This window comes from Notolabrus celidotus, chromosome 7 (assembly GCF_009762535.1).
Source record: "Notolabrus celidotus isolate fNotCel1 chromosome 7, fNotCel1.pri, whole genome shotgun sequence".
Classification (NCBI taxonomy): Eukaryota; Metazoa; Chordata; class Actinopteri; order Labriformes; family Labridae; genus Notolabrus; species Notolabrus celidotus.
In genome coordinates this window covers 36,683,412-36,695,505 of record NC_048278.1, presented here as the reverse complement: position 1 = coordinate 36,695,505, position 12,094 = coordinate 36,683,412, and the positions used below count along the sequence as shown (strand labels likewise).

Sequence of the window (12,094 nt, the reverse complement as noted above, 5' to 3'; positions counted from 1 at the left end):
GTCCTCGCCCAATTACGCCAACGCGACACGTGATTGGTCCAGAGCGGGGACAGCGTGCTTTCTGATTGGTTGAGCGGGCTGTCAGTCAGGATTACAGTCAAGGGGATTGGACGGGTGTTTGTGCCAGGAGACTGCGGCCAAGAGTGTTATTATTCTCCTTTCAGAGCAAGGATTTAACAAATAAAGGAGATAAATCAAATTAATAAAGAGTGAAATCTGCCTTTTATATTTATATCAGTCAGAACTTTAAATAATAATAAAAACTGAGACGTATTTTACCCTATACCATATAACCAGGGGATTATAGTCCCATACAAACACTGAGTAAATGCATTGAACAGTTTAATGACTGGATGAGACAGAACTTTCTTCAGTTAAACAAAGAAAAAACTGAAATGATTGTTTTTGGAGGAAGAAAGGTTAAAGGTTGCTGCTCAGCTCCAATCTGCACATATGAAATGTTCAAACTAAGCCAGAAACCTTGGTGTAATCATAGACTCAGACCTTAATTTCAGCAGCCACATGAAGACCATTACAAAGTCCGCCTACTATCACCTTAAGAATATAAACACATATACGTACATACATAGTACATATACATTTATGAAGAAGAAAACATGCATATGTACATACACTAAGATAGACATGTGATATAGGGGCACTTAATCACAAGTAGCTATAGTAAGCCAGAGATATATTGTTTTCTTATTGAGTGCAAAACGTTGACACAAAAAAAACACTTTTTACTTCCCTTTAACCCGCCCCCCCCCCCAAAATCTCTTCGGACATAAATAAGGTAAAAGAATAAAATAAAGAAATTCAAAATAAATAAAAAAACAGAAGGGAAAAAAAATAAAATGAACATAGGCCAAAAGAGTTGCTCATACAACTGCAAATTTCATATTTCATGTGTATCTTTTTTTAAATACATAAAGCATAACATTTTATAAAGGCATAAGCAGCCCGTAAACTTCATGATATAGTTAAAAAGTTAGGATTAGGGTTAGGGTTAGGATTAGGGTTAAGATTAGGGTTAGGGTTAGGGTTAGGGTTAGGGTTAGGATTAGGGTTAGGGTTAAGGTCAGGGTTAGGGTTAGGGTTAGGTTAGGATTAGGGTTAGGGTTAGGGTTAGGGTTAGGGTTAGAATTAGGGTTAGGGTTAGGGTTAGGGTTAGAATTAGGATTAGGGTTAGGGTTAAGGTCAGGGTTAGGGTTAGGGTTAGGTTAGGATTAGGGTTAGGGTTAGGGTTAGGGTTAGGGTTAGAATTAGGGTTAGGGTTAGGGTTAGGGTTAGAATTAGGATTAGGGTTAGGGTTAGGGTTAGGTTAGGTTAGGATTAGGGTTAGGTTAAGGATTAGGGTTAGGGTTAGGATTAGGGTTAGGGTTAGGTTAGGATTAGGGTTAGGTTTAGGATTAGGGTTAGGGTCAGGGTTAGGGTTAGGTTTGGGGTTAGGATTAGGGTTAGGGTTAGGATTAGGGTTAGGGTTAGGATTAGGGTTAGGTTAGGGTTAGGGTTAGGGTTAGGATTAGGGTTAGGGTTAGGATTAGGGTTAGGGTTAGGTTAGGATTAGGGTTAGGTTTAGGATTAGGGTTAGGGTCAGGGTTAGGGTTAGGTTTGGGGTTAGGATTAGGGTTAGGGTTAGGATTAGGATTAGGGTTAGGGTTAGGTTAGGATTAGGATTAGGGTTAGGGTTAGGGTTAGGATTAGGGTTAGGGTTAGGGTTAGGGTTAGGATAAGGGTTAGGGTTAGGATTAGGGTTAGGGTTAGGATTAGGGTTAGGGTTAGGGTTAGGATTAGGGTTAGGTTAGGGTTAGGGTTAGGGTTAGGGTTAGGGTTAGGTTAGGGTTAGGATTAGGGTTAGGGTTAGGGTTAGGGTTAGGGTTAAGATTAGGGTTAGGGTTAGGGTTAGGGTCTGGGTTGGGGTTAGGGTTAGGGTTAGGATTAGGGTTAGGGTTAGGATTAGGGTTAGGGTTAGGGTTAGGGTTAGGATTAGGGTTAGGGTTAGGATTAGGGTTAGGGTTAGGGTTAGGATTAGGGTTAGGTTAGGGTTAGGGTTAGGATTAGGGTTAGGGTTAGGATTAGGGTTAGGGTTAGGATTAGGGTTAGGGTTAGGGTTAGGGTTAGGGTTAGGGTTAGGGTTAGGATTAGGGTTAGGTTAGGGTTAGGATTAGGGTTAGGGTTAGGGTTAGGGTTAGGGTTAAGATTAGGGTTAGGGTTAGGGTCTGGGTTGGGGTTAGGGTTAGGGTTAGGATTAGGGTTAGGGTTAGGATTAGGGTTAGGATAAGGGTTAGGGTTAGGGTTAGGGTTAGGGTTAGGATTAGGGTTAGGGTTAGGATTAGGGTTAGGGTTAGGGTTAGGATTAGGGTTAGGTTAGGGTTAGGGTTAGGATTAGGGTTAGGGTTAGGGTTAGGGTTAGGGTTAGGATTAGGGTTAGGGTTAGGATTAGTATTAGGTTTAGGGTTAGGGTTAGGGTTAAGATTAGGGTTAGGGTTAGGGTTAGGGTTAGGGTCTGGGTTGGGGTTAGGGTTATGATTAGGGTTAGGGTTAGGGTTTTGATTAGGATTAGGGTTAGGGTTAGGGTTAGGGTCTGGGTTGGGGTTAGGGTTATGATTAGGGTTAGGGTTAGGGTTTTGATTAGGATTAGGGTTAGGGTTAGGGTTAGGGTTAGGGTCTGGGTTAGGGTTATGGTTAGGGTTAGAACCAGAACTAAATTTAAGCAAACAGAACCAGAACCAAACTCGAGCAAAGCGAACCAGAACCGAACCAGAACCGAACCAGAACCGAACCAGAACCGAACCAGAACCGAACCCGAACCGAACCAGAACAGAACCAGAACAGAACCAAACTTGAGCAAACCGAACCAGAACAGAACCAGAACCAAACTCAAGCAAACCGAACCAGAACCGAACCAGAACCGAACCAGAACCGAACCAGAACCGAACCAAACTACAGCAAACCGAACCAGAACCGAACCAGAGCCGAACCAGAACCGAACCAGAACCGAACCAGAACCGAACCAGAGCCGAACCAGAACCGAACCAGAACCAGGGCCAAACTCTAGCAAACCGAAACAGAACCGAAACAGAACCAAACCAGAACCAGAACCAAACCGAACCAGAACCGAACCAGAACCGAACCAGAACCGAACCAGAACCGAACCAAACTCTAGCAAACCGAACTAGAACCGAACCAGAACCGAACCAGAACCGAACCAGAACCGAACCAAACTCTAGCAAACCGAACCAGAACCGAACCAGAACCGAACCAAACTCGAACAAACCGAACCAGAACCGAACCTGATTCACTATAAAACATCGGCTCTCAGAGCTGCAGCTTTTGATCATGACACATCACTAAGGGTTAGGGTTAGGGTTCAATTTTAAGATTGAAGATAACATTCTAGAATTCTGCTTTTTAAGATTGAAGATAACATTCTAGAATTCTACCTTTCAGATCCAAGACAACATTCTAGAATTTATTTAAAGCCCTTTGTTTCTTTGTAAAGGGGACTTAGAACTGAAGATAAACTTATCTTTTGTCCATATAATTGATTAAATTATGGATCAAACATAATAAAAAACATGTTTATCTTCATTAGGTATTTTATTTTATTTTATTCAATTTCATTATTATTATTATTATTATTATTATTATTATTATTATTGTTTTTATTATTATTATTATTATTATTATTATTATTATTATTATTATTATTGTTTTTATTATTATTATTATTATTATTATTATTATTATTATTATTGTTATTATTATTATTATTATTATTATTATTATTATTAATAATAAATACATTGTTGTATTCCTCTGTCCCATGTGGTAAGCTTCTGGATCAAAATAATTTCCCCCAATTATATTAATAATAATAAAGTTTATTTATATAGCACCTGTTAAAACAGACCATATAACTTATTAACTGATTGGATAAATGATGGATCAAACATAATAAAAAAAAAAATATTTCTTTAGCTTTGTTGTGTATTTCATTTAATTTTATTAAATTTTCTTTTTTCATTATTATTATTATTATTATTATTATTATTATTATTATTATTATTATTATTATTATTATTATATTTTTTAACTATGTAAGTACATTGTTGTATTCCTGTATCCCGTGTTGCAAGGTGCTGGAACAAAATAATTTCCCCCAATAATAATAATAATAATAATAATAATAATAATAATAATAATAATAATAATAAAAATAAAAATAAAGTTTTAATTTATGTAGCACCTATCAAAACAGACATTACAAAGTGCTTTACATCATAAAAAATCATCAATAATAAACAAAGCATCAGGGGGAAACATATTGAACTAGCAAGACAATTTAAGAGGAACAACAATTAAAACAATAAAACAATTAAAAATCAGTAAAACAAATAAAAACATGGAGTGAATAAAAGAAAACTGAAAAACTAATAAAAAAAAAAATGTTTTCAGCTGTGATTTAAAATGGGATCAGTAAAATATATATAATATTTGCTTTACAATAAATACATTTCACTATGAATATTATTGTATTTTTTATAAATTATATATTAAATGGACGGAAGTGGCATTCATTTGGTTAAATTGCCTCATAATAGAAGAAGTATTGTTTATAATATGTGACTATAGTGATAGTATGGGCTTTGGCGTGTTTATTTTGGTGATGGTAACCGGAAGTCAACACGGATATATATTTTATTTTGGAAGCCAACCGGAAGTCGTTTATATAGTCACAGCAGCTGATTTGACATCCCCGTTGCCTGGAGGGGCGGAGAAGGACCAGACGAGAGGAACCCTCCAGTAGACCGTGGGCAGCAGGAGAACCGGTGGGTTGGCAGACCTGAATGAAGACCCGGGACTCCCTGTTTAGTTCTTGGGGACAGTTTAAAGTTTTATTCGGGGTCTGGATTTATAATGCGGGGCGGTGAAACCTGATGAAGTTCACCAGAGATCTCTGCTGGCTGCTGGGCTTAGGAGGCGGTGAGTACTGACCCTGTCTGCCGACCGTTAACAACTTCAGGTCTGATAAAGTAGTGCCACAGGCCGGTGTGTGTGTGTGTGTGTGTGTGTGTGTGTGTGTGTGGAGCTCAGCTGTGATTTTAATGTTATCTTTAACCTCTGCTGGCTTTAAACAGCCCTGATAACTCCATATGACACACTTTATTTCACATTACAGCCTTTTAATGATGTCAGGCGGAGGGATATATAAATGTTAAATTACAGTTAGGACAGGTAAACAGTAACAGCTTTTTCACTGCTTAATTAAACTACAAAAATGGTGATTAATTTGACTTTTTTTGGCATTAAAACTGTGAAATTAATGTTTAATTTTACTTTTAATTTATATTTTGGTAAAACCATAATAATAAGCTTATTCTGGATGAAAACCTGGCATAGGTTTATTTGTATTTTACCTGAAGTTGGCATCAAATTCAAATTATTAATGTGTTATTGCATTAAATTGCTTGAAATTTAACGCACAATACAATATCAAGTGAGTTTGGCATGGAAAGATGAATTCTTGGGGGAAAACATGTTAATCAGTTTGGTATGTTATTAAAATAATAAACATTTAAGCCCACTATTTTGGATATAATGTGTCTTATCACAGTAAATTCCCGCTTTGAACTGCTATAGTTTACTTAATAATATCATACTTTCAAATAATGACTTGGAAACTCATATTTTAGACAAGATAAACTGTCAGATATCAGATTTTCCCCACTTTTATTGTGGTAAAATAATCCCTGATAAGGATATTATGGTGATATTTATGGATTATAACACTAAAGAACATTGTCAGTCAAATTAAGGAAAGGCAAGGCCATGTGGAGCATCAGGTTAATTAATAAACTTTACCAATGAACACAATTTACTTATTTTTTATTATGTATTTTTTATTATTATTATTTAAGTTATATTTTTGGGCCTTTCAGACTTTATTAGAGCTGGAAACTAGGAGAGACAGTGGGGGGAAGGACATGCAGGAAAAGTGGCTGCAGGCTGGAATCAAATCCGGACCAATATGCCCGACAATCGACTTATTTACAAGTCGTAAAGTCTATATTTTTTGAGATATACCTGAGGTACGTGTGTTGAAAGAAAGGATGAGCGCTCATTGAAGAAACCCACCCCACTGTGCCCTCTACGGATAAGTTTAGTACCCGACCCCATGGCTCCTCATGTCCCCCAAACCCTGAGATAGAAAGGACACATGGGGAGAGAGAGCCAGCACATCACAGGGGTTATCAAGTGGGCTCCTCCCTTCACTGATGTTTCCTTTAGTTCAGCCCATGACACCTATGTGATGAGCAAAAGGTTGACTGAGTATTTGAGTGATCGATTGATAAAGATGGTCTTTTTGCCTTTATTGATAGGACAGCTGAATAGAGACAGGAAATGTGGGGAGTAGAGAGTGGGGGAAGTCGAACCGGCGACCTCTGCAACGAACGCATAGACTGCTAATCCACCAGCGCCCTATCCTGTCTTTTTTTTTTTACAAAAACCCCCAAACTCCCTAACTGGTGAAGGCATCTTTTTTAGGATGCTGGTAGAGTACCTCGCTCTCACCTGTCCCCTCCTACAACATAATTTACACAACAGTAGAACCCACATGCTGCGGTAAGGGCTAGCTAGCTGGTTACTGAGTCATCTTCTTCTGTTGCTGCTTCATTTTCCATTTGTTTAATAATAACTGATAATAATAATGATAATAACTGATATTTATATAGCGCCTTTCAAGAAACCCAAGGTCGCTTCACAGGGTTTCATGGCAGATGGCATCCAGCGTAAATAAACACTACCTCGCCCTACCATCAACGTATTATTGTATGCAGTGTTGCCAACTCATCAGTGAGGAAAGAAGCTATTGGCTGTCCTTAAAGTCGCTTAATGACGTCATCATTTAATTTGCATAATTGGAATTGTAATGAACGCTGTAGGAGAGACATGTAATGTTGAGGGAGAGACAAAAAGAGGTTAAAAAACACCCTGAACAAGAACTACACTTAGGAGCCGACAACAAATCAAAGTAAAACATGACATTTTTCAGCCATAACATTTTCAAGATGTTTATTGCATACAATCTAAATCGGGGGTGTCAATCACACGGCCCGCGGGCCAAAACCGGGCCGCCAGGGATTCCAATCCGGCCCGCAGATGACTTCCAAAAGTGAAAAATTACAGAGAAGACCATAACTGCAATTTTTCAAGAAAAGTAACTGCTATTACAGATTTGTCCTCTAGGGGTCGCATACATTCACAGTGCTGACGGAGCGCATCTGAATGCCGCTCTGGGACTTTTTTTTCCCCAAAAAAGAATATTTGCAGTTTGTATAAAGTTTGGAAATTCGTAGACTTCTTAGAGCACTTCAAGATCCAATCAACACTAAAGTTATCTTATATGTAAACTTGAAAAAGCAGGAGCAGTGGATCCACTATTTTCGAAAAAAGGAGCCACATATCGTGTGCATGCTTACCATACATGTGCGTACGTCATAGGTGTGCTCCGTCACTAATAGCACTAGCACTACAACACTGTCCAGCAAGCACACTGTTCATGCTGGAGCTGAGGGGTCCATAATAGTCAACATACAACAGCTGTTTATGTAAAAAGATAGATCGTTAGACATTTTTAGAATGTACTTTTTTGCACTAAAACAAAGGGAAACATTTTGAGTTTTTGTTATTTATAGGGTTATTATGATGCGATGATTATACTGGTCCGGCCCACTTCAGATCAAATTGGGCTGTATGTGGCCCCTGAACTGAAATGAGTTTGACACCCCTGATCTAAATGGACCAAAAAGAGACCGGATCAGCCAGCTGGGTCTTCGTATGCGTGATACATTTGCAGTCTGGATACTGAGGGGTGAACGCCTCCTGCTCTGAATGCAGCTAGGAGGGACTCACAGCAGCATCCACTGCTCGTTGAGAAGAGTAAGAACGATGCATGCTTTCACGTCAGTCTCCAAAAGTCTCCATTAGACACCAGAAAAAGATGCTAGTCGCTTTTTTGAAAAGGAGTCACTAGAGGGGTCTGAAAACTCTCTAAATATAGAGACAAAGTCTCTAAGTTGGCAACCTTATTTTTAGCACAATACTGATATTTCATTGTTTGGGGCGGCAGTAGCTCAGTCCATAGGGACTTGGCTTGGGAACCGGAGGGTCGCCGGTTCGAGTCCCAGCATGTACGAAGTTTGGCAAGTGGACTAGTGGCTGGAGAGGTGCTGGCTCACTTGCAGAGGTGCCCTTGAGCAAGGCACCGAACCCCTCAAACTGCTTGGGGTGCGCTGGTTGATGGCAGCATCTCTCCTTAAAGCTAGGGTTGGTAGTCTCGGAAAACCAGCATGAATTTGAATGTAGCTTTTCTTCATGACTCCGTCTAACCCCTCCCCTCCTCCCTCGGAGCTCCTCCAAAACGACGCCCCCCCCCCCCGCTCACATGCACGAGCGCCGCTGATTCTCGACCATATGATGGTGACTGATTCAAAACCGGTCCTCACCAAAACATTCTCATAGTGAAAGTTAAAAACACAAACAAACATGGCTGCTGTTAGCACTCACAACTGTCATGCTAGCATTATCCAGTTGTACCCGTGACACAATATCAGGAGAAAAGTTATAACACATATATAATACTGTAACAACTCTACTGTTTGTTAAACGTGTTCAGTGTAGATGCTCTTAATTCCTACAGTGTTGACGGTCAGTGAAGGCATCAGGAGAGGTGTAGAGTGTGTGAGCGGGAGAGAGGAGAGACAAGAGGAGAAGTTCTTCATTCATTCAAACATTGATTGTTGTTTTGTTGGTTGGTGTGATCACGGCCGACAGTGACCGGTTATTAAAACTCAACGTGTTCATGAATCGGCTCGTCATCACTACAGCGTCCGGACGGACGCTACAATAAATATATATTTTCTGTAGGACTTACTGAACGTCATTAATTATTCTGCTTGTTGGTGAGAGCTTATTAGACTCTGATCCGGACTACAGTCCTGAGCAAAAGCACCTCATCAGGTCAGAGGGGGCAGGCCCGAGGACGAGCGAGAGGGGCAGTAAATAGAGTCAGGGGAAGTAGAGGCAGGAGACGGGGACTCGGAGGAGTGCACGCCGGGGAAATGTACGCTCTGCAGGAGGCGGGCAGAACGGCTGGACGGGATTTGATTGGTTTAAAATTTGGGGAGCCAAAAAACGGTGATTGGTTGGTGTTTTCCCAGGTTTACTCCGGCTGTAGATAGCAGCTTTTTTTCACTCTTTTTTAGGAACACATCATGTATTGATTACCATCAGGACATAAAGATCATTTTAACCAGTATGACAAAAAGTGGATCTAAATCTGAACACCAACCCCAGCTTTAAGTGCCCTGCATGTTTGTGCATAAAATTGTATGTATACTGTATACCAAACTGTGTGTGTAGCATGACCAACACGAGTGGAAACATCTTAATTTCCCCCATGGGGATTAATAAAGTACGTTTCTTCGTTTCTTGATAAAGACAGTTCTCATCAATATTGGTAAATTGTGACAGCTTGAGTGCAAAACATTGTATTTAAAGTTCTTAAAAGAGGAACAAAGTTGATAGTTCAAGGCTCATACACACAGTGAGTGGATACAGGAGTGTTTAGTGTTGGTTTGTAGTATTTCTAAACCCAAATAAGCATGAATAATAATGTTAAAGCTCAGTCTGTTACTCTAACCATGGAGAGCAATAATACCTCCAGAAAGGTAAACAGATTTCAATCTAGAACCTGTAACTACTCGAGCGCAGAGAGGACGCAGGTTTCTGCATGCCTTGGTGAACTCTTAGTGGCCTCTGTCCAATGAAATCAGAGGCGATCATATCTCCAGAATCAGACGTTTGAGCCTGCTGTTATTATGGTCTGTTACTCAGTCTACAGATACGTGTTTGATCAGAGCTAACCCTGTGCCAGTGGTGTTTAGACCCACCTGGCAACCGGTCGTAAACCAGGCAAAAATATTTGACTGGCAAATGAGTTTGTAGACTAACCTCACAGGAATGTACAGAAACCAGTTTGACTACGTCTTCTGCTTTGGGACATTCATATAGTCTGATGGAGAAATAACTCTGGTGTCCATGTCCAGAGAAGCTTTTGAACTTTCAAAGGAACCCATTAAAGCCGAAAGTCTAATACGCCTCCTTGTGTTCAGCTCACAGGAAGTTTATTTAGTCTATTTCTATTCAAATTTCCGATTAAGCACTTAAAGAAAAGCAGCTCTCCGGTGGCTGCTCGTAATCTTTCAAGAGCCATCTGTTGATAGAGGCTCGTTGAATCATGGAAAAAACTTACTTTTGGATTCGTGTGAGTCACGGCTTTGGTGTGAGGTTTTGGAGTAATCAGGGAAACCGAACTTCCTAATACCACAGAAAAACCCTTAACTGAGAGACTGTACAAAAAACTGCAGATTTCCTCAGAACCACTGACAAAAACAAAACATGGAACAAAACAAAACATGCTGCATGAAGAGGCGTAGCATTCAGGTAAGTAGGACATGACGAGGCCTTTTAAAGTTTAAACACGTCCAGTAACCTTATTAAATCTCATTTGTCCTTATCCACTATTAGGTGTGCCTGTTCTTGTGCGTGTGTGTTTGGTGGATGAATAAAGGAAGGGCAGATGAAACGTGTCCTCTCATCCGTCAACACCCACCGGTTGCGTTTTCAGAGCGCAGCACGGAGCAGGACCGCAGGACAGCTGGAGTCATGTGACCGAGGTTTTCCCCGCGGTAATCACTGAATCAAGGATTCTCCTCCTCCTCCTCCTCTCCTCATCCATGTTGTCTTTCTGGTCCTCTGAAAACCTCTGACCTGTTGACTCCAGGTCCTGGCTCCGCTCATCATGACTTTGGTTTGTTGTTGTAGTTAAGTGAAATACGATCTGGTGATAACACAGAGTGTTTTATTCTGAAAATTAACCGGATGTTTTCATTTTGTTTTGGTGAAACCTGACTTCCTGTCCCGCTCCATCTGCTCTGTTGAGATTGATGCGTCGTGCTCCGGCATCCGGCACAAGTAGAAGTCTTGAGTATTTGATCCAGAGGGCTCTGTCCTGCTGGATCAGCCAGAACGCAACGGAGAGGATCCAGTGGAAGTTAACACATTGACTTGAATAGAAACCTATGAGATCTGGTGCTGGGACGAATTGGAGACGGCCCGGACACGGATCTAGTGGAATTTGGTCGTTAGCCTTCACTTTCCTTTGCTGTGAAACCATTTATCCAAAGAGAGAGGCCACCACATCCTTTGAATGTTCATGCTATTGTTGGAGTTAGCATTACTAAAAATAAATTAAGGGAAAACACCAAAGTAGGGGATTTTCTGTCTATGTTTGTAGAGCATTGTTGAATCATTTACTTATCAAAGTTGGTCTCTTTTATTCCCCTCTTTCCCTTGATAAGACTCAGTCCTTCATGTTCCCATCTGGAGCCGTCCCAGAACAAACACAGGCTGGTCAGCCGCTGCAGTTTGAGGTTAACGTCACTCACGGCTCAAGGCCAGCTCAGTGCTGACAGGCTTTCAGAAATGTTGTATTTTCAGGTTGTGTGTGTTTAAAGACTAGTTAAACAATAAAGTAGAGTTCATTAAACGAGTTATAAAGATTCAGTATTATGAACGCAGTCTCTATAATCAAGAGCTATAAGAGATACCAAGGCCTGTGACCTTCTTTCTTATCCATACTGTTTGAATTGTGATCTGAAAACAATGAGCTATAGTCCGATTAGATGTAGAACCTAGGGCTGGGCGATATATCCAGTTTTTGAGATGTGTGGATATATTTTCAAACATGATCAAGGGTAAGACAAAATGCCAAAAATTGGTTGCAAAAAAAAGTTTGAGCATCCGTTTCCGATCCGTCACAGCACCTGATCTGATAGGTTTCTATTCAAGTCAATGTGTTAACTTCCACTGGATCCACTCTGTTGCGTTCTAGCTGTGTCTCTGATCCAGCAGGTTGGAGTCCTCCGGATCAGATACACAAGACTTCTATTTTTTCCAGGATGCTGGAGCACAACGCATCAATCTCAACAGAGCAGATGGAGCAGGACAGGAAGTCAGGCACCAA

The 12,094-nt window shown here is 40.4% G+C and overlaps 1 protein-coding gene across 1 annotated transcript in view; it reads left to right on the top strand.

Moving 5' to 3' along the window:
- Window positions 1–4,744: 4,744 nt before the first annotated feature.
- Window positions 4,745–12,094, top strand: part of LOC117815932 (STI1-like protein) — a 57,975-nt gene continuing 50,625 nt past the window's right edge. Inside the window, exon 1 of the mRNA XM_034687965.1 lies at window positions 4,745–4,989. Within this exon, the coding sequence (XP_034543856.1) occupies window positions 4,944–4,989 (46 nt within the window). The 5' untranslated portion in view covers window positions 4,745–4,943. The remainder of the gene's footprint in view (window positions 4,990–12,094) is intronic.